Genomic DNA, 23,521 nt, shown 5'->3' on the forward strand with positions numbered 1-23,521 from the left:
TTAAAGCACTTAATATGCAAAGACCAAGCACAAATAGGGATTTCATGTATGACAAGGGATAAGGTATTTTCTGTGCTTTGTACTTACTGCGTAATTAGTTAATACAGGTGTTATCTTATGATAGTTTCTTTCTAAAAAAATAGGCTACAAAAATCTAACAAGTGTGCACAGCACACGTAAATAATCCCTGCCAATAAAATCCTCCAGAACTTGTAGCCTCAGAGGGGTCACAGGTGAGTATTGCTACTATTTTCTGTCCTTTTCTGAGAGTTTGACAACAAAGGACAATAAACTCTGCTGTGTGCAGTCTGTTGGCTTTTCTTGCAGTGTTTCCTGGAAAGCTCCCATTTTGGAGAGTGCGTAGCCTTCTTCTAAACAACCTATTACAGATATTAAGTCTTAAAGTCAGTGCTGTCCTGTAGATATTTATCAGACCTCTAGAGGTATTTTTATTTCTACAGATGTCAGTCATTTTACCCAGAAGCAGCTTTGAATCATAAGGAAACTTGCACAACCATATCTGAAAGTCATGTCAAATAAATGTGGTTCCAGACCACAGCCAGTATTGGCTATTGCTTGCAATCAATCACCAGTTTAACTCTGAATGGAATAAAAGGACAAAAAATAACCCAAAATAAGCTTTATTGCAAGAAAAGTGTTGTCTTACTGATACAAATGTTCAAGAGAAAGCTTTTCTTCTTGAAATATTTCTTTTCAAAATCCCCAAACTCAACAAAAGAGAAGAAAAAAATCACTGAGTTTAACTTGGTATAGTCTTTGGTCAGCACCTACATGCACCTGGAACAATCCTGGATGTGCTTTGGCTATTTTCACACATGAGATTCTGTTGCATGGCCAGTTAAAGGCACCAGCTGTCACAGAAAGCACCATTGAGACATACACTTAACACACGACAGTACGAAATTTAAAAAGAAGAAAAAAAAAATCACTAAAGTAAACTAAAACTCAAGTCATCGTACAATCATCTTTCTTACAGAATAAGCTATGATAAAATGAGGCATGTATAACTACAGCATTAATGAGATTTCTAACAAGTGAACTTCAAATACGTAACTTTCCTCGCCTGCGCTGCAATAACTAAGTTTGCAGGTATGGCAGTTCTGACACAGCTCTCAGGGCTCAGCAAATGCACCCTGGTTTCGAGCCAGCACCAAACAAAGTGAAACATTCCCTCCAGAGAGACATTTCCTTCAGCTGCCTGCAGGAATTAATGCCAGTTTGTGGAGCACCTTTTCTGAGCATGAGGTGTGGTTGCCTGTGTGGCTCTTTGAGGTCACTGAGGGAAGGGCAGCACAGTTTGGTTCTGCAGTTCTAACGGGATTAAAAACAGTCAAGGTATTTTGCTACAGGGATTGTGCCTCCTCCACTATTTGCTGTGGCTGATTCAGAACACAATCCCATTGAGCTGCTGTGAAATATGGTTTGTGCAGGTACCGATAGTGTGATATTTGTCCTCTATGACTCTGGTTTTTCCTCTTTTTTCTTTTTTATTTCTCATTTGCAAGAGCACTTTAGAATATTCTACTATGTGAACAGTTTACAGTATTCCACTTTAGAATATCCTACTACAGTGATCTTTCAGCTCTGATATATTTTAGAATTAATTATATACTATTTGGATGACCGGTCCATGTAGAAGAGAAAACATCTTTCAAATCTACTTCTTTTTTTCTTAATTAAGAAAGTACCTCTAAAATGTTATAGCTCAAATTTATAAAACTAAAGAAAAACAAGCAAGTTTCCCTTTTTGTTTACATAATTTGTTTTTTTCTCCATATATTACTGCATTAAAAATAAATAAACTTCTATAATTTTTTTTTCATTAGGAACTATAGCAAAATACCCAAATTGTTACAGACTGCTAACAGGACAAAAAATAGCTCACATTTTTGTGCCATTTAGTGCCATATGATGACTTCTTGAACTTTAGCTTTTTAATATACTTTAAATCGAGGTTATATAAAAGATACAGTAACCATGATTTGCCCTTGTAATAGAAGTTTTGGCAGTGGCAGAGTTTTAATCACCCTCCTGAAAAGGCGGTTCTGCAGTCTTGGCAGGATGGAAAGGAAGGGCTCTTCCCCTCTGCCTGCCTACCCCAAAATACACTTTTTCAAAGCAGATTCACTTTGAAAAGCAGATGTTCCCAGGTGTGCAGATAGAACAGAAGTAGCTGAAGAAATAGACCACAGCTAATAGAGGTCAACCCACAGCCTCACCCTGAGGGCTTCCCCCAGCTCCCCTCGGAGGTAGTTGTCCTCGTGGCTGTGCTCCAGCTGCGTCATCTCCTTTTCCTTGTACAGAGGCACGCTGGTGATCTCCAGTGTGTGAATTCCAGGCACTGCCCTGCCCCTCACGGTGTGCAGGTAGCTCGTCCCATCCCTCTGGCGGATCTGGAAGGTTCCGTCCTCGTTGCCCCGGGAGATGATGTAGCGCACGCGGCGCGTGAGGGCCGCGATGGCCGGCAGCAGCTCCAGGATGTGCTCCCGGCTGTCCAGCCTGGAGATGTTCACTCTCACCTTCAAGGGACTCTCCATGTCAATGCTTCCCAAGCTCTTCTGCTCCAGCTGGAGGAGGGAAGGGTGTTTAGAGCAGAGGACATTAATAATCAGGATAATTAATAGTTTCTGGCTCGATTCCGTACCACAGACCCTGTAAATCCTACAGGCTTCTCACACAGGCCTTAAAAGGATGATAAACAGGAGGCTCTGACTTCAAATTATTTGGAGAACCTGTTTAACTTCATGCTTGCAAAGAGGCCATGTAGAGGAGTGTTATGCACAAGTGTTGAAATCATTTTAAAAAAATCATTGTCAAGGGTATCGGCAAAAGCCAGATTTAATTTTCAAGGCCGAGGCCTAATGAGGATTTCTCAGATCACACTGCAGGCTGGAAAGGAGGAGGGGGGAATGCACCACCACAAGGACAGACCTGTGTTTACCACTGCAGTAAAGACCACCCAAGAGGCACAGGTCCTATGTTTTTTATGACCAACCTCACAATACAGAAACACATTTCACAACACTGCATGGGAATTCCCTGAAGCCTTCTCTGAAAATTCCATGCTGTACCATTATGTAATGCAACTGTAAAAACATAATGAAAATAAGGAAAATTTTTTGGACAGGAGCAAGTAATGCAGTGTTTTAAATACTTGAACCCCATAGGTGACAATAGTGATAAAAAGGGGTTTTTTTTCCCACATAGTTTATAGATATCACTTTTACTACCTAGAAAGTTCTAGAAACTGACAAGGTTAATGGTATTAAAAAAGTGTAATAACAAGATGTAACAATTACAAACTAGATAGCATTCCTGTAACTTACCCTTACGTATGCATTTTGTGGGTTTTGTAAACCCACAAAATGCACCAAGAAAAAAATTTAAATCTGAAGTGTAATTCTCTAAAAACCTCATCAATTCTGCAAATATTGGACTTCTATCAGCCAGGTGTAATCCCCCACCACTGCGAGCAACCACTCAACAGACACCAAGACTAAAATGATCTGTAAGGAGATCTGTTTAGCTGTCCTAGACCATAAATGCTGTCCAGCCTCCTCCTGGCAGCAGAAAATGCTGAAGACATGATCGGTTTCCTAGCTCTCTGTAATTATATGAGATTTCCCTGAGTGTTCTCTGAGGAGCAAGACCACATCTTGCACTACAAATGAATCTTTACAAGCTTTAAAAACTTCATCCTTTCACGCCTGTTGATGTGTTTCTTATTGTCAAATTATTAGTGCCAGCAAGATCTAAGTGAGGCAGGGGGAGAAAAGAGATTTTCACCATAGAATGTGGCCTGTTTAAAAGATTTCCACCATTTACTACTCATATCATATCTCCAAAAATACCTCCCAGACCATTACAGTGCTTTTTTTATCCCGGTACGTACAGCATTAGCACTTCTCTTCTTCCTGCTGTCCTTTTTGGAGTAGCCATTGATTTTGCACTCATAACACACGTCAGGGGACAAAGCATTCTCTTTATCAGCATCTCCATCCACTGGCAGGTACTGGCCTTTGTTAAATCCCATCCCTGAGACACAATGTCTGTGGAATGAGAACATGTGTTTTAGTTACTCCTTGCAGGTTTAGGAACTGTCCCTGCTAAATGGAGTGTGTGTAATCTGTGCCACAGTGTCTGTATCCCCTTCCTTGCCCTTTCCTCAGCAGGAGGGCTGTACATTAATTTCCTTCACACTTGAGTCGAAATACAAACGCTGGCTGAAGGCTTTCAGCCTGATCTAATTTTCACTTACAAGTTCTACAGAGAATCCAAACAAAGCCTGCCTGCCCTGACCTTTGGGAACTACAGAATTTACCCATTGTTCTGTACCAGAACAAAGTTAATTTGTGTTTACTGTTCCGGATGGATCAGTGATACTTAAGCGCCTTAATTATCTCAGTACAAATGGTACCTATCCTTATTCATTATCAATCCTCACTAAGCAGGTGAAGGAGTTCACGTACTGAGACTGGGGGAGAAAGCAGAACTCATTTAATGTTGTTTATATGCTACATTTAAAATTAATGTCATGTTGCATGTACAGACATTTTATTTTTTTCTAGTTTCTGGATATTGTCTACAAAACTAGAAAGATTTAGCAGCTTGCCCTTCATCTGCACCTGTGCACCTTCTGAATGTGTCTTTGGTGAATGACTGCATGGAGATACTCACCCTTGCCCAACTCTGTAATAGCCAGGTGGGCAGCCACAGAGATAGCCACCTTCAGTGTTGGAACAACCATAATTGCAGGGGTTCTTGGCAGAAGAGCACTCATTCACATCGTGGCAGGCATGGGAGAACTGGTCATAGGAGAACCCAGATGGGCAGACACACATGTAACTTCCCAGGGTGTTGTAGCAAGAGGCAGAGCCACACGTGTGAGGATTAGAGCATTCATTTTCATCTGGTAAGCAAACAAAAAAATATTGGTGTTTTCTAGTCTAAGAGGCAACAGGTCAGCATGATGCAGCTAACAAATCAGAACATCTGCAAGTCCCAGGGCTCTGCTACATCCTTGACCTCATCATCCCACAGAGACTTGGTTTCTGAAAGAGAAAAGGGGTATCATCTTCACTTGTGGGTGTCAAGATCTAGAGAAGATGACACCTTCAGTCAGTGTGACTTGATCTGGTTTCAGGCAAAAAAAACCAGCAAAGGTTGTGGTATGGAAAATCCTGCTTTGATAGTTGGTATCATGGTTATTTTATTTCTCTAACCAAGATATTTCTCTAAAACCTGTAGGTTTTCCTCACCAAACCACTAGTGAATGCTCTGCCATTCTTGCCTTCTGGCACTTGGAGGGAGGTTCTTTTGAGGACTATAATTTACAGAAACTTAGCTGGTTTGGGGTTTTGTGGGAGCTGTTTGTTGTGTGTTCTGTCACTTGCACCCCAGCCTTTTGCTTTCTTTGCTGAAGAGCAGTATTAAGTCAGGAGTGATCATGGTGGTTGGACTTCAGAAAAACTGGCTGGTGTGCTACTTAATGTTAAAATGGGTAGAATAAACTAATTCTTATGTCTGGAATCAGGACAGTAGAATCAGCCTATATGAAATGCATGGCAGTGCTCACAGTCTTCCTCTGATTATGATAGCATGGACAGAAGACCATGAAAGTGAAGCTGAAAAGGTAAATACTTTGTACTGGTCTCTGTGAACAGCACAGGATGATATTGTTTCTGTGTGTACTGATTTTTATTAAAAGAAAAATATCCCACATTTCATTTTCTATGTGATATAGCTTAGTTCATGAACCACAGAAAGTTAAGTGATGGATTGAATGAGCTAAATCTGAACAGAACTCCTGAGCTTCCCATTTGTCCCATTCCCTGCACAAAGAACTTTAACGCTGGCCTTAAGACTATTTTGGAAGTAGGAAACCCTTAATGGTTTTCTTGATTTTTTTTTTCTCACCATTTGCTTTAGATGCTATTCTGTAGTATTCTTAATTTGCTAATGACAGTAATTCTTACTAATGAAAGGTATGATTTTTAATGCTTTTTTTTTCATCAGCAAAGGTATTTGCATTGATACATCAAGGAATTCAATGAACATTCAATGATAGGGAATTTTCACAGAAGAAACAGGTCAGAATTTAGTCCTTTCTCGAAAAGCTAATTGTCACAGCGAGTTTCAAAAGGCTGAGTGTGTTTTCTTGTTACCTTCTGACATTGATTTATGCTGGGAGTAATAAGTGTATGGAAGGAGGAGGAGAGAGATAAAGAAGATTTGTGTTTGCACACCCTTTGTTCTGTTCATTCTTGCCCTTGCCTGGTGCTGTCACTTGAAACACTCTGACGCCTTTGCTGTTTAAATGCCTTTTGTGTTGTTTCCTTACCAACACACTGATTCCACTGGTAATGCTGGATAAATCCCTGTGGGCATCCACATCTGTATCCACCCAGGATGTTCTGACAGCCATGCTGGCACCTATGGTTTCCATCACATTCATCCACATCTGTGCGTTCAGAAGGGAAGCAAAACATGACACAGGATTACACCCACTGCCAAACACTGGTGGATCAGAAGTTTGTTATGACCTAGCCATGTGCTCTGGCAGCCCAAGAAGCAAAATGTGTCCTGGGCTGAGCCCCAGCGTGGGCAGCAGGGCAGGGGGGATTCTGCCCCTCTGCCCCCTCAGCTGAGCCCCCACCTGCAGAGCTGCCCCAGCCCTGGGCCCAGCTCAGGAAGGAGCTGGAGCTGCTGCAGCCAGGCCAGGGCAGGCACCAGGATGAGCAGAGGGATGGAGCAGCTCTGCTGGGAGAAAGGCTGCAAGAGCTGGGCTTGTTGAATCTGGAGAAAAGAAGGTTTCAATGAGACCTTAGAGCCCCTTCCAGTGCCTAAGGGGACTACAGGAGAGCTGGAGAGCAGGGACTTATAACAAGGGAAGGTAGTGATGGGACAAGGAAGAATGGCTTTAAGCTGAAAAAGGGTAAATTTAACCTGGATGTATGGAAGAAATTCTTCCCTGTGAGGGTGGGCAGGCCCTGGCACAGGGTGCCCAGAGAAGCTGTGGCTGCTCCTGGATCCCTGGCAGTGTCCAAGGCCAGGCTGGATGGGGCTTGGAGACACCTGGGATAATGGAAGGTGTCCCTACCCTTGCCAGGGGGTGGAATGAGATTGCCTTTAAGGTCCCTTCCAATTTAAGCCATTTTGTGGTTCTATGACTTATAACAGAGGAGTACTCTTGTAAGACAGAAGGACCATGCAGATTGTTCTTTTGGAAAGCCTGGAAGTCAACTAATGTTGAGTTCTTTCTATCAATAAACTGATTTGAGCTCTTGAGACTTTTCAGTACTTACATTTAGAGAACACTATTCCCAGTAATCCCACATGTTGTTGCTTTAGTTGTATAATGCTTAGAATTTGAATTTCTTTTTAAATTTCAGTTTTAAACCAACTACTTAGGGCTAAACTTTCAGTTTCCTGAAATATATATAGTGTTTGAATGTCAAATTTGGATGTCTTTGCAACTGACAATAAAAAGCCACATAAAAAGTCCCTGAGACAAGTGTTAATAAAAGGAGACAAAGACAACCATCCCACCTTCTAAATTCTAAAAACTCAGACATCTTAAATTGTGTCTGCTATAGGAAATAAGTAGATTGTAAGCAACCTAATTTTTCAGGTACAGTATGCGAGCCTAGTAGAAAATAAAAAAAAATAACTCCTCTGTTTTATAGGCACACAAGGACACATGTACTTTGTAAGAACAAAGTAAACTGACATGAGATAAATCTTTGTAAAGCTACAGCTGCATATATTCTGGACTGCCATTCTAGAAATAGGCTCTAAATACCAATTCCTGTTTTAAATGCTGTATCAGAGTAGCTGAAATTTTGAGAGGTCATACATTTCTTCATGTATGCTCCTGCATTTCTAATTCTCAGCAGCCAGGTGTCCTTGTACTGCCTTTTATTTTTTTCTTTGCTCAGTACCTGAGGCCCACTGAGAAGTCTGGAGCTCTCACACAGAGGTTTCCTGACTGAGGCTTCCTCTTGGGCCAGCAGAGAGAGAGAGAAAGCTCATCAATATAACCTCTATTTTAACTGTAATAATCATCTTTCTGAACATAGTGAATTTGCTTTTTCAGTGTGTAACTCTGAGGTAGGATAATAAAGTACAGAATTTAGAATCTTATCTTAGATACCCTCAGGTGGACAATTACAATGAGTCAAAACAGAAATTGTAGAGAGATTCTGTTTAGACATATGAAGACAGAAATATAAAAAAACCCCCACAACTACTAGACTTTTAGGTGCATAAACCTATGTGAAGTTGAAATGGCAGCCTGAAAACAACTGCTGAAGAGTTCAACTAGACAGTCACGTTTTTATTTGAATTTCTGTAAAAATTACTCAAGGAAGTACATTCTTGCATATGCATATGTTATACTTACAATTAATCTAATACTTTCCAATTTCCTTTTGTAATTACTTTTACTACAGCTGGTGCTCTGTTTTATCTGTCTTTGACATCAAATGATTCACTAGAAACTGAAGTAAGGATTTGTACCATAAAAAAATCTGACTGTTCCCAGTTACCTTCACAGTTTAATCCAGTAGAATCCAGAGAAAATCCCCTTTGACATTCACAGGTAAAACTTCCAGGAGTATTTTGGCAAATTCCTTTTGATCCACACAGTGATGGATGAGAACCACATTCATTGTTATCTTCAAAACACAGAAGAGAGAGAAGAAGGTTTGTTTACCTTGTGGCATGATTTTAGAAATGTTCATATAACATTTTTTAAGAGGATGAAATCCACAGAAGTGCAACATTTTATTTTATAGCTTTGCATTTTTAAATGCCAGATGAATTGGAGGCTCATACATAGTTATGAGTAATTAATAAACTGGAAGTGCAAGTTGTAATTCAGTTTTGAATGAGTGTGGAAGAGCTGGCACATAATTGCTGATATTGGAAAAATGCTGCCCTTCTGTGTTAGCTGAACTAAAGCTGTTTCAGTTGGCAAGATTTATACATATGCCTAAGATCTGAAGACATCTGTACCTACTAAAAAAGAAAATGCAGTCTGGTTTTGGTTAACTACATTTTAAATGAGATTTTAATAATTCACCCTTTTGTCTCCATGTGGTTATACTTAGAACATAATAACATGTATTAAATATGTACAACTCTCTACTAACCAAGAAAAAAGAAACAGTGGACAGACTGGATATACTGATTTTTTTTCTTCAGCTATAATTGCTAGTTTTCAAAATCTGTTTCTTCCCTCTTGACACTATTGCTCTGTATAAAGAGTACAAGAGATAACTCAGAGTTGAGAATGTTGTTCCTACTGAAAAACTAATGAAAGAAATCAATGTTCTTCTTACCAATACAAGCTGTGTGATGTTGTGTAAAACCAGGTGGACACTTGCATGTGAAGCCTCCAAGGGTGTTGACACAGAGGAACTGACAGTTGTGTTGTTTGGTTTGACATTCATCAAGATCTGAAAGTAAGAGATGTCATCTTAAAAGAGTCAACAAAGAAGCACATTCAATCTAATTTGGTAAAAATACCACACTTCAATTCTTTTTAAGTCAAGTAATTTTAATTTGGTCACTACCACTAATTTGGTAGTGACCAAATTAAAATTTACTTTGTATAACTTTTTTTACCTTTACATGTCTTTCCATCTTCCTGAAGGATGTAGCCCCGGGGACATGAGCACTGGTAGCTCCCTTCTGAGTTCTTGCAGATAAAATTGCATGGTCTGGGAGACTGGGAGCACTCATCAAGATCTAACGAGAGGAAAATATTAAACTATCTTTTGTCCTCATCTCTTTGACAGAAGGATGTTTGCTACACAGCACCACATTTTAGAGAAAAATGCTCATAGGAAAAAGCCCCCCACTCACATTTCTTTAGGGTTCCTATTCCTTTCTCTATTAATGTGCTGCTGTGGAGTTCATATGGAGTTGTCACTACCATGACAAACTGTCTGTCTTGAAAGAGTGTGACAGTGGCATTGGTATTTTCATCTAAGCAACAAGTATTTGTTTTTTGGCGTACTATGATATATGTGTCAACCAACAAAAAAGTGGGAAAAACATAGACCATGAAGTAACGAGCTGGTTTGTCACTTGAAGTGGATACACTGCTTCAACAAACTTCAGCGATCATTCTACTGCAGGAATACTGCCAGCAGAGCTAGTTTCTCTATTTCCTCAAATGAAATACAAAACCAGAAATAAGTATTAGAAAAAGAAATAAAGGACATGACATAAAAGAGGTAAAAAGAAAAAAAAATGGTTTGCTACAAGGGTTTACAAAGGTTGGTCCATCACTGTGTAACAACTAAGAAAATAACTGATGATTAATTGACTGCATCTTACCATTACAAGATGTGCCAGTTATGTCAGTGGTATAGCCAGCTTTGCAGAAGCACCGGAAGGAGCCGATGGTGTTAATGCACTGACCATGCCTGCACAGGTTTGGCAGGACATTACATTCATCAATATCTGTATAGAAAATATTAAATAAGTCATGTCTCAGTTTTAAGTTTCACTTTTTCTTCTCTTCCGTTTTTGCAGAGCTCCTTGTCATTTTGCTTCTAACAGGAACTAACCCCTCCTCCTTCTTTAAAAATGGATCTGAATCCAAAGCCAAACATCCTTCAAATTCCATTACTGTTCTTTGCACCAACACCTTCCTGCTGTTTCACTGGGTACTCAGCTTCGAGTTTTGCTAACTCCAAATAAAAACCCCACAGAAGTGACCACTTCCATGTCAACAATTATCACCACCATTAAAAAACAGACATTAGCTTCTGCTTCCTGTGTGGAAATAGTACCTGCAAAGCATTGTGAGGTCATTGTTAAATAAGATGGTTGTTGCTTTTGCCATGTGTCCAACATTTCAGCAATACAAAAGTTTGGGATCATTTCTAGCTTTTAGTTACTGGTTGGTACTTCCAACCAGATCCCAATCCTGCAACTTCTGCACGGCTGTTCTGTTTGCAGCTACTGTCAAACATGTTTTTAATTTCTGGTCTCTCGGCATTATTTGAGAAATCAAACTCTGATGTTTAACAGGAAATTCTCCAAAGGAACTTCAAAGAGAATTCTGCATTTTTTTTAAGTATGTGAGCATATTCTTTTCCTCTTTTCTGCCTCTTTTCATCCCTGCAAATACCTCTTCCATCTGTGGTGTAGCCTGATCCATGTGGACAGAGTTTCTTGTAGTGGGTGGTTCCGGGAAGGGGGCAGAGCCTGCACTGGTTCCCCCAGCCCCGGCCTCCGTCACAGCAGCACTCAGATCTGGTGACAAGGTTCTGGCTGCTCGAAGCCATCTGGCACATGGTCTGCAGAACTTCAGCAAAGCAAAACCCCCGGCGATTATCTGTAAGGAAGAAGGACAGAGGTTGAAATCGAGAAGGAGATAAACATCTGCTCCATTCAGCATCTGGAGTATTATTCTGGCTCTCTGACAGTATATGCAAGCACCAGAAATTATTAGCTACCATGAAGTCCATCTTGATTTAGCCTTTCAGAATTGTTATGTGCTCTGGTAATATGCTGCCGTTACAAATATATTCAAGACACCCCAAAAGTTCAGTATCTGCATGAGCAGGGTAAGAGTTTTGCTCGTGGGAAAGTTTTGCCCTTGCCAGTAAAACAGGCTGTGGGCAAAACTGAGCTTCCACTTAAGCTGGCTATGCTGTCTTTGCACTCGAATGATTTCTATGGAGTGGGGTTAGAAGTTTGTTTTGTTTGTTTGTTTTTCTGGCCAAAATAACACATTTGATCATCTGTAATTATCCTGATGTGGTTTAGATAAAAAACCCCTTACAACTTAAAAGTGTATATCCAACTCAGTACTTTTTCAGTGGTACTCCTAAATTTTGTAGGGGAAAAAAAAAAAATTGTATGGCCTTATTGTTGGTATGCCCCTGTCTAATTCTGTTTTAATTTTTAAACCTTTTGGTTAATGCTTGTCAATAACAAAAGGGGAGCAAAGCTTTAAAGTCATGCGGCTCCTACGAGTTTCCTTCAAACAGGCAGCTAAAGAGAGAAGAAATCCCAGTGTCCAGTGCTCATAGAAACCCCAAATCTTGCAGAGATTGTCTTCTAAATAGGCTATGTTACCTGCGCTATTTCTTGATTAAAATGGAGGCATTGTCAGTTACGGATCTGAGAATTCTTACATTTTGGAATGAAAGATTTTCTTTTTTTTCTCTCAAAGCTAGTAGTGATCCCTCAGAATGTGTAAATGTATCAATATTCAGCTGACCTCTTCCTTTACAAATGAGGAGAAGAATCTGTACATTTCTTGCAAGAATTAGGCAAAAGGCAAACTTTAGGAAAGACTTAATTTGTCCACCTGGTAACTTAACCGTTCACATCAAATAGAGCTGTCCTCACTGAAAGCATCAGTTCTGTAAAGCAGAGTATGTGCTGTAGTAATTTGCAAGACTGCAGATTTCTATTCTCCCAGACAAGGATACTGTGCAGGTCTTTAGGGACATTATGACCTTAAGAACACATAAATGCTTTATCCCCAGTTTGAGATGTGGAATGAATTTTAATGTGAATGTAATAAAAAGGTTTGCACAATGTATTAAAAACAGTGTAATCTGTGATTTAATACTTGTGCTGTAACTCTGAAGAAATTCTGTGTTTCTGACAGATCCATTTTTTCATTGTAATTTTTAACCCAGGAAACCCAAAAGGAAAAGCAGCAAAGAGCAAACCCTCCCAAGGCAGAAAATAATAAGAGAATTACATATTAAATATAGGAAAGCAATAATGACTTCCAAACAGGGTATTGCCTTAGCATTAAGGACTGGCTGGAGTTAACAGACTGCAGTATTCTCTTTCCATCTGGTTCTAATCCTCAGGAAATACTCTGCACTTCAGTGTTACCGCTTAACCATGAAGTCAGCACACTCCTGATGACAATGTACAGGGAACTGGTTTTGTACTACTGGTATAAGATAATATTTATGCTTTTTTAATGCAATAGTACAAATAAGTACACCTTTCAGGACTGTATGTGCACTGGAACATCGGTCAGGAAAAAGTAAATTTTTGTAGTTCTGTTTGACTCCCAAAAACAGAATGATGAATTTCGTAGTGCAAATGACAAATGTGAATGCATCGAAAAGAAAATGCAGGCTGATAAACAAAAACCCTTCATCAGAATTTATCTGCAGGCCTGCCTCAAAAAAAAAAAAATCTTTCAATTTTCCAGTAAAACAATGGTATTTTATGTCTGAATTAAAGGTACAGAAAATTCAGATGCCTAGTTGCAATATGATGCTTAAGATCACATTCTGAATAAGCAATATTATATATTATATAACTTAATTTTACTCAGCATCCATTTTTGATTTACCTCAAGGTGATTAAATTATTCTTCTTCAAAAATCCCCATATTTTGTCTACATTTATGTCCTATGGAACTAAGACACTTCTACGTAAGGCCTATGGCTACAAGCTATTCTTTCCTATTATTATTTAATAATATTTAATAATATTATTTAATATTACATCATTATTTAACTGAGAAGTGTAATTATTTAATTTCTCTAGGTATGAGAGCTGTTAGGTATACAGAAGCCAAATTTTCTCTCTGCATTTACACTCTAACATGACATGAAATGTGTACAAAAGAGATATTTACCTAGACACTCAATGCCTGATGGACTTGACAGGAATCCTTCGTTACATTCACATCTGTAGCTCCCAATAACATTCACACAACGACCATTTTCACAGACACCTGGCTTGGAGCGGCACTCGTTTTCATCTTTACAAAAAAATACAATATAATAATATTAATAAAAATTACAGTAGAAAGAGCAACAATAGTAAGAACAAAAATCAAATACAATAATAACAATAATAGTAACAACAACAACAAAAAATAATTCATCGCAAGAAAATGTATCCGACTCTCTAGGATACATTAAATATTCCATGTAATATATGAAAAATATTTGCAAGACATGGAAAAATCAACTGATTAAGCCTGGAAAGGGCTTTCCTAGGAATGTTATCCTATTCCATTCCTTCTGTACTTTGTCCAAGGATGAAAGCTGTAATGCTTCACAGCTCATAACAAGAAGAAGAAAACACTTGCAGCAGAGCAAGCTCCAATCACAACATTTACCTGGCAAGTAATATTGAAACAAAATTGCAATACATGCATTATTTGAGTGACAAATCTTCACTTTGTAACCATCAACAGTTTCTAAAGACATTTGATCTCTCCTGCAATATATCTATTTCAGTCCACATAATATTTTCCTGGAAGTTTACGGTCCTCATGTACTTTCTTCCATAGATAATGCCACGCATACTGTAGGCAACTACACAACTTTTTTTAGGTGCTTAAAACAAACCTCAGAAAAAAACTCAGGTGCTTTCAAGGCAGAATTATATGTCAGAACAATAGACAAAATTCTTGTTAATACAGATTATTTTCCCTGAAAAAAAAAATCATAAAGATGTCTAAAGGAGAGTAGTCATTCTCTTGCTGAAGGAACATTGCTATAAAATACTTCCATTTAAAACATTCACCAAGACGGCTGTTTAGTTTTTTTTTTCCTCCACAGAACTTTGGAATGGTCTTGGGTTTTTTTCTATATACCAGAAGAAAGTTCTATCTGCCAAAATATAGCTATTGTCTTCCCCTCAACTAATTGAGTAAATGATGGAGGAAAGGTGTTTGTTTACTTCCAGGATGGGGAATTGTTTTGAACTATGGTAGTTTCCATATCTTTTGTTCTTTATGGCATTTATAGGAAATTTCACAATCTTAGAGTGCTAATTCTTTAGAGAAGTGACACATTATTTATACTAATGCTAAAGGAAATGTACCTTTTTATTTATGAAAATCTTGCTTCCTGCCCATAAACTGAGGTCTCATTTGATTGGCAAATTAATTTTTTATATGTTACAACTGCCTGAAAAATTTTGGATTTATCTGTAAAGCAATGGAGTTTTTCTTCTGAAATCCTTATTAGTCATTAAGAACTACATTGAAACAAAATAGAAAGTTTAAGATGTTGGCTATCATATATCTTAAGTGTCCTTCATGAATTGCTATTTTCTGATTTGATATAGATGATATAGATATAGATATAGATACATACACAAAAATATTTTTTCATCTGTTTGCTTGTGTATATACCTTCTCCCCTTTCTAAGCTTTACCTGTACATCCTTCTCCATCAGGTCTCTGGGTCATGCCAGGAGGACAAATGCACACGAAGGTACCAATCAGATTTTTGCAAATCATGCCTCTTGATTCACAGTCATGCAGACCTTCAGCACACTCATCTAGATCTGGGAAAAAAGCATTTTGTGTTTGAACTTCCTTCCAGCAGATTCAGTTCCTGAAGACAAATACTTTCTCAAGAGGCTTCCCTAACTAAAAAGCACTGAAGGAAAAGACCAAAATTGATGATTATTTGCAGCTATCTCTATCTTTGTGAGCTGTATCATCTTGTCACATTAAAGATGAATTTCACCACTGTGACATTCTTGGCTTTGCAGTCCCCATCAAGGGTGACACACAATGACAAAAACACTAAATACTGCTTTTTTTTTGAGTTGTGAAAGAGAAAATCATCACCTGCTGGGCTGTTTTTTACATTCCACTGAGAGGATGAATGCAAGATGCACAGAAATATCCGGATTATGTGTTGGTGATGGAAGCTGGGGAGAAGTTTATACATCAGTCATTACCTTTGCACATCTTTTTGTCCTCCCTTAGTTCATATCCCACTGGGCAGGTGCACTCATAGAAACCGTAAGTGTTGATACAACGAAAGGCACACAGCAAGGGGTTCTGAGCACACTCATTGATATCTGAACAGAGAGAAACAAAACAGTCATTCTCTAATAAGTTTCACAATGACCAAGAATGTTTTATTGCACCCATGCTTCTCTTGTCGGCTACAATTATCAGAAAGGTAGTAATTCAAACCATTAGCTTTTGAGTAACTAAAGAAAACTGGACAATGCTCTGCTTAAGAATAATGGCATAGAATATATATATATAACTAGTACGACAAGTTAGGACAGGCCTATTTTAGATTTTTAGTATATGCTCATTTTTAATGTACTCTTGTGGTGATGAGAAATGCCAGCTTCAGAAACCAAAATAATTATGATCCATAAAATATAAAATTTGTGAGAATGTCCCAAAATGTAGTGTGGGAAGTCCTGTGATAAGCCAGAAGTTCTGCTTAAATCAATTCACATTTCTCTTCCAATGACGTATTTCAAAGCACTGAAACTTTTTTTTTCCTCTGAGTTATTACAGCATGAAAGACATGGTTAATAAAGTAATACAAATGCTGGGGCCTGGACAAAAGCCAAAGGAAAAAAAAAAATTAAAGAGGACAGGTTACCTTCACAATTCATCATTGGGCCTGGCTCAAATCCTTCGTCACAGCTGCACTCAAAGCTGCCAACCACATTAGAGCACGTTCCGTTTCCACAGGGGTTGCCAATGGAACATTCATCAGTATCTGTACATAATGAATAAATGCAGAGTGAAGAGAACTGGGACACACATCGAATTGTGTTTTAAATTCAAGTTCCAATTCCTGTAACTGCACACACCTATGCAATGCACTCCTGTGACATCCAAGTTGTATCCCATGGGGCACTCGCAGCGGAACGATCCGTCAGTATTGATGCAGTGACCATTGGAACAAATTCCTGGGCTTTCAAGGCATTCATTGACATCTAAAAAGCAGGAAGATATTAACAGCCATTTCAGTTGATGCATTTTAAAAAAGCACTTAAAAAAACCCTAAGCACCCTATTATGTTTGTCTTGAGCCATGCACTTCAAAAAATGTTCTTTTAACACGTTTTACAGGCCAGCCTCTTGTCACTAGTAGCTGTGAGGAGTAAGCTGTCACATACTATAATATCCAAGTATAGTTTTAAGTATTAATATTTACTTTTTATTATCAGAAGATTACCTACCTTCACGTGTGTCATCAATTCCAGGAATAGTTCCATGACCATATGGGCACAGGTCCTGAAAAGCAACTGTAGAGATACATTTTCTTTAAAAAATAGAGCAAATGAGAGAAAGAACCATGACAGATGGTTAAAGCCATCCAAAAAGGATACTAGTTCAGGTCTCTACAGAGCAAAACCAACAAATCAGTATGTCTCTTTGTCTGTGGTTTCTTACATTTAATTTTATTCCTTTTGCTGACTTGAAAAATCGATCTAGAAAAAGCCACTGAGAGCAAATGCTGAAAAGACCTCTCTTTCTAAGGACAAAAAGGTGCAACACCAATGTGCTCCTCCTTTTCCCCCACCACCAAATTTTAAATTTTAAATGTGTACCTTCTTCTTCCTTTGGACAGAGCTCACAAGGATCACCCCATCCTTCTCCTGGCATTTTACTGCAGCAACACTTGGCCTTTGTGGTGTTGAAAGACTTTGGCAGTGAGCACTTCCCATTTTCAAAGTTGGTGAAACAGAAGCTCTGACGAGTATCTAAAAGAAGAAAATACAGTTATACAGAGCCAGAACCTTCTCCCAAGTTAGATGATGACTGTCTGCCCTGAGAGAAATAATGTAAGAACTTTATTTTTCATACTTTTTTAAAAGCACTTAGCAATCCTCATAAAGATGAAAATTAGAAGGGATTTCTACAGAGTAACTCTTATGTTTTAAACTGAGTTATTACATTCCTTAATCATGAACTTACCAAAGCACCTCCGCCCATTATCAGACAGCACAAAACCTGTGGGACAGATGCACTGGAAACCTCCTGGGGTGTTCGTACAAGACCCAAAGAGGCAGATGTTGGGATCCTCGTTACACTCATTAATATCTGTAAAGCAATGGAGAAACCTTCACCATAACCTCATTTGCTGTGAATTCCTTCGTTAAGAAAGATTATTAATTTATCTATTGATTTAACTTCAGCAGTTTCCAATAAAGCGCCCAAGAGATAAATCAGCCTATAGGTTTCACTGACTCTTTCAAATTAGAGCTTCTCACTGGCATGCACCTTCTTTTCTAAATACAATTCTCTGTTCTTCATTATATTCTAAATATAAACTTTAAATAAACTCTTTCAGAATATATTTCCCATAGGAATAATACTTTTCTGTAAGCATAAAACATCCTAAGATTGTTTCTTAAAATCCCTATGTTGGGGCTTCTTTTTACTTAAAGTTGTACTTTTTTCATGCTCCCTGTTGGATCCTGGAACTGAAACTACAGCTGGTTATTAGTAGACACCTTTAATTGTATTTACATGCCCAGATTTATATTTAGCAGTCTTTTACTGCCACTCTCGTGTTATTTAAAATGTATTCCTGTTCAATTGCATAATCTATAATATATTACTATTACGACTTGAAGAAAGTAAGATTTTTTTAATAGAGGTATATAATTAAATATTATACTTAATAATTATGAAAAGTGTAAGCAAAAATATTAGTATTTAATATAAATAGTAAATGCTGTAAAATGGTTCAGCTCAGTATCCGGTGTACATTCCCCATCTATACAAACAACAGACAAAGCAGGAAAATAATACATTAAGAGACCCTTACCTTTTCAAATCTATTATTCAAAACTGTATTTTAGCTTATCCTATTCTGCAAAGACTAAAATAATATATAAGCCTTCTTGCTAGGGTAATTTTTAAAGGTAATTATAATCCCATAAATTATGAGACGTATTTTAATAATCTTCAAAGTACAACACTTTTTGAGTCTTTCAGTAAGGAATATTGGAAGGACCATCACAGAGGCCTGTGGCTATATAAGCATTCTACAATAAAAGCCACACTGAGCCCAACCGAAGTATAGGCAGGAACAGGTTCTCTCCATGGAAATTTCACAGATGATAAATCTCAAATTTGTAGTGCAAATTTTTGTCCATATTTACTGAATTCTATGCTATACTGAGTTTTAGAAAACCACCCTGTTTTCAGCAGGTAAGAAAACAATGGAAATACCATCTTTATTATTAGGAAAACATAAGTGGAGTGATGGAAGAAATCGGGTGGAACAGATTCTGTGATGTAACTTCTGAGAAATACTACCTTGAGTCCCATTTTCAGAAATTGCTATTAGGTACAGCACATGGACAAAGCACTGCAGCACAATCTGGCATTTGACTAACTCTGCAGTAGCTTCCCATGGACAGGCTCTTTCTGTGTGAGACATTCCTAGTCAGCTTATTTCAGAGAGAAGGGTAAATAATTTCTCAGTTTCTGTGGTAGCTGTTAATATACAAAGCTCAGCAATTCAGCTGCATAGGACAGGAAAACTGCTCTTTTGAAGTGTTCATTCTTACTGCAATGAATGGTTTGGTGCTAAAACTCTTTCTGTAGCCATAATGGAGATGTGACTAGCTAGACTGAGGAAGCTAAAAGGTCCTTTCCCCTTCATTCCTACAAAATGGAAGGGAATATATCACATGGGTAGGCGAAAACTACACATTTTTCTGTGGCCCTGCTCGTTCTGGTTTGTTTCCTGCATGTTATCACCCTGAGCTCACAAAACAATCAGCCACTGCCAGCCTTCACATTACAGACAGAAGTTAACAGATTCCCATAAAGCTGTTTGCATACAACACCAATAGAGAGTAATGGGAAACATATGCTGCAAGAGCTGTCAAAATATTAATCTAAGTTTTAGTGCAATCACATGTGATCATCTGGGCATTTCCTAGGAGCTCCAGCTTCAAATTTTCTGGACACATGGCAGAATGACAAAAGAATGCAAGCAAGCCCCTTTCACTCACTTTGGGCACAAATTTGTCTGGCAGTCATTGATGTTCTTAGAAACATAAAGAGATTCTTAGAAGGTACAAAAGTGGCCATAAACAGTAACATTCCTTGAAAACCAAAAGCTTTTTTCTTTTATATTCGTAACTTTAGAACTGTAGTTGATTTGAATTCACCTCAAACATAATCACTAAGATGGAGTCAGCAGCTACCAAAAGAAATCACGAAGTTGGCAGGCAAACTGAATATTGGAGGCGTAACACAAGTGGATGAGAGAACTCCGGGGCTTAGGAAAATAAATCCTATTGTTCACGAGAAAAATTTCAAAATGGTTCCTGTCCCTGCAGCCACACAGATTAGGTGGTAATAAGTCAAATCTTAAATGCCCAGTAAATTCACAGCAGCTCCATGTTTTGCTCTGTTGGAAAAGGGAGTCGTAACTTGGATTTATTTCTTGTTCTCTGCCACAGCAAATGGTAGTTCAGTGCGTGACATTCAGCTCCTGAATGGCATTCAAGGCTTTCAGAGAGACCTCTATGAATAAACTAGAACATAAAAATTGATGACAGGTCTGCTGTATCCTCCTCCTCCTGTGAATCTCAGCACGTGAGAGGCATTATACAAAAGGTAAAATAAGGAAACAGTTGTTAGAAGAAACTGATTTAACTGATTGTTCCCGCAAGTGCCATAATTTTATCAAGATTTTTTAAACTTAATAGTCCTCTGAAACCAAATGCTTTTAGTTCATCCATTAATTGCCAATAATTACCTCCTGTGAAGATTATATAAATTAAATGAGCACATTTGTTTTATGAATTACATTTTTTTAAGAAGTGACTAAAAGATAAAATACCTCTCTTTTTTTAAAGTATTTTTGTTTGCATTTATGAAGAAATCAGTGTCCAAAATACAGTACAATACAGTACAAAATATTTTGCCTTCGTTTTTTAGAACCTCTTCCTGAAGACTTTTCATATCTATTCCTTGTCACTTTGATTTTAAATCAGGAAACATTCACAACCACTAGGGTTGTGTACGGCTGCTTTCCACCAAATTAGAACCAGATACAAATTTCTAAATTGTTCAGAAACAGCAGTTACAACTTGCCTTACCAATGCAACTTTCACTTTTTACTTCATATCCTGGTGGACAGATGCACCTGAACGATCCTTCCAAATTTTGGCAGGTACCAGGAGAGCACGAACCAGGCAGTGCCACACACTCATTGGTATCTTTGGGGAGTGGACGAAATCAAGAAAGGTTTAGAATCTTGTAATTCTTATGGTAACAAATCATGAAAATACTGAAGGGCTCTGTACTAATTTTCTTTCTCTAATGGAATTAATTGCTTGAAGACCAACAGGTATTCCAAAAAAGCCTGTTACTTTTACTGTATTTTCATTTAAGTCACTATCATTCTCTTGTGATATTTAGATATTCAGACTGTGTTGCTGCCCTCTACATGGGAGCTATTAGTTTATTTGTTCCATACATACCAACACAATTCTTGCCATCCAGAGTAAGCTCATATCCTTCATTACACAAACATTTGAAAGAACCAATTTCATTGAAACACCGTCCATTTCTGCACACCTGACCAAAGAAGGAACTGCACTCATCAATATCTGTTTAAAAAAAAATTTTAAAAATATCAAAATTAAACCCCAGAAGTGAGAGTTGAGTCCCAGTGTAGTATATACAGTATGTTATAAACACACTCAAGTTTCAATACACATTTCTGTGTAAAAGGTAAATTTTGCAGCAACAAGAGAACGCTGACAGCTGGTGGAAAGTAACTCTCACTCAAGCATTAAGGTGTATGCTCCAGTTAAACCACACTTTTTTTATAGGGTATTTTACTTTCCAGGCGTATAGCATTACCTCAGTTACAGCATCTGGAGAGATTCAATTACTGCCAAGTGACTGCATGACACCAAGTCCACCAACAGAGGAGAAAATGTTACACAGAGTGTTCTGCATCTATATGCACTCAAATTTCCCCCTAAAAACATGCCCTGCCAATCTCAGGTTTTGGACTGTGTAATTTGCTTTTCCACAGGATGATTTTCTCCTTCATAACAGTTCTGAAAATGATGTTTTAAAATGCTTATTATTTTGTAGGGTTACTTTGATAATGCAGACTTAAAGGAGTACTGCAGAAGGAAAAATATGGGTGAGGAAGAATAAATGAAAAGGAGACTGGATAAGCATCATGGTGTAAGACAATCTTGTACTTTGCAGCAGACTCTTCTTACTTTAATATTTTGTTTACTGGATAAGGAGAGGATTTAAAATGCTTTTTTAATATGTATTACTCCTGAAGCTGAAGGGAACAACTAGACTTCGCTGTGTCTTCCTTCTATAGCAGAAAGGAGTGTAAAGCCTCCCTCTTTTTTTTGCTTATGTGCTCTGCACAAGGAAGAGGATCTTGAGGTTTATGAGCCTGCTCCTCAGCCCAGGGAGGTTTTGGCATTAAAGTAGTACAAACTCATCATATATTCTGCTGCCCTGTGCTTTAGGGAATGTGAAATAGCACGCCTGTGTCAGCTCTGTGTAACTCTGCTCATTTTTGGAGAGCAGATCTGGCAGGTTACAGATCATCTGTCCTGACTTTCTTACTGCTGGTCTGCTTCCTCTTTCACACCCTGTGCAAGAGTCAAGCAAAATGGAGAAATAAAAGAATTATTTTAAGTTCATGAGGCAGCACTGGTGGTGGGATAAAACACATTGCAAGTGCTGCCTGTGGACTGTGCCTGTAGTCAAAGATGTGCTGTAAATACCAAGGAAGTCTAAAGGAGGTGATAGATGCGTTAAAACGTCAGTGAACTGAAAAGTTGCCCAAGTGGTCCAGAGATATAGGATAACATTATATTTTCTCAAATGCCTGTAATTAAAACCCACTTTTGATTAGTTTAAAACATTACAGCAAGGATTAACCTCTAGGGCTGGTAACAGTAGAAGCTACTGCACTCAACTTTCTTCACACTCTGACATCACTCTTCTTGTTTAACTACACACCATCCTCCTTGGCATGCCAAGCCACCAGCAATCAAAATAAAAGTTTGGAGTACATCTCTTACCCACACAATCATTATTACGAGTTAATTCAAATCCTGGATAACACAGGCAGTTGTATGATCCGACTGTGTTCTTGCAGGTTCCATTTCCACACGGGTACTGTTCACATTCATCAACATCTGCAAGCAGACACAAACTGCATGTGAGAACTGCTTTGTCCAGGTATTGCCTGGACACAATTACAATTGTTTTTGTTGAAAAGGCAATTCACAGTTCGATTTCTATATGTAAGTATATTATGTCAATATTTATATCCAGAATTACAAAGAGTGCTTACAAACTTTTGCAAACATCCATTTTTAAAAGGCATTGAAGTTCAATGCCTCCTGCTGTGTATTACAGTAATTTCTGGAATTTCATGGGGATCTGCAAGCTATTGACATTTTATCCTGATAGTTCTTCAAAATTTTGCCTTGTCAAAACAGGTCACTTTCCCAAATATCCTCCTCAGATCATCTGACTAATGTGATTTAGTTTAAATACAAGACTCTAGGAATATATGAATATATACTACAATATGAATAGGTTTTAAGTATCTGTTTAAAGTTGAAATGACCTTTTCATTTTAAAACCCTGTAGAAGTGATTATGAACTAAAAGAACAAGGAAAACACTCTTATTGTTCAATCTTGTTCCTCGTATCGTCTCTGTCATGTCATCATTTTCACATGAAATTAGCACAAATTTACATT

The 23,521-nt window shown here is 38.1% G+C and overlaps 1 protein-coding gene across 1 annotated transcript in view; it reads right to left on the reverse strand.

The window, feature by feature from the left end:
* Positions 1-2,213: 2,213 nt before the first annotated feature.
* The window catches only part of FBN2 (fibrillin 2), a gene marked incomplete at both ends in the record, with an annotated part of 117,122 nt that continues 95,814 nt past the window's right edge, over positions 2,214-23,521 (reverse strand). Inside the window, 20 exons of the mRNA XM_082301927.1 lie at positions 2,214-2,588; positions 3,914-4,070; positions 4,699-4,930; positions 6,362-6,481; positions 8,568-8,696; positions 9,363-9,479; positions 9,649-9,771; positions 10,366-10,491; positions 11,165-11,371; positions 13,655-13,780; positions 15,190-15,321; positions 15,724-15,846; positions 16,392-16,511; positions 16,606-16,731; positions 16,977-17,042; positions 17,349-17,501; positions 17,716-17,841; positions 20,865-20,984; positions 21,249-21,377; positions 22,833-22,949. Coding sequence (XP_082158053.1) covers positions 2,214-2,588; positions 3,914-4,070; positions 4,699-4,930; positions 6,362-6,481; positions 8,568-8,696; positions 9,363-9,479; positions 9,649-9,771; positions 10,366-10,491; positions 11,165-11,371; positions 13,655-13,780; positions 15,190-15,321; positions 15,724-15,846; positions 16,392-16,511; positions 16,606-16,731; positions 16,977-17,042; positions 17,349-17,501; positions 17,716-17,841; positions 20,865-20,984; positions 21,249-21,377; positions 22,833-22,949 — 2,924 coding nt within the window. The remainder of the gene's footprint in view (positions 2,589-3,913; positions 4,071-4,698; positions 4,931-6,361; positions 6,482-8,567; positions 8,697-9,362; positions 9,480-9,648; positions 9,772-10,365; positions 10,492-11,164; positions 11,372-13,654; positions 13,781-15,189; positions 15,322-15,723; positions 15,847-16,391; positions 16,512-16,605; positions 16,732-16,976; positions 17,043-17,348; positions 17,502-17,715; positions 17,842-20,864; positions 20,985-21,248; positions 21,378-22,832; positions 22,950-23,521) is intronic.

This window comes from Coloeus monedula (assembly GCF_965178545.1).
Source record: "Coloeus monedula genome assembly, chromosome: Z".
NCBI classification, from domain to species: Eukaryota; Metazoa; Chordata; class Aves; order Passeriformes; family Corvidae; genus Coloeus; species Coloeus monedula.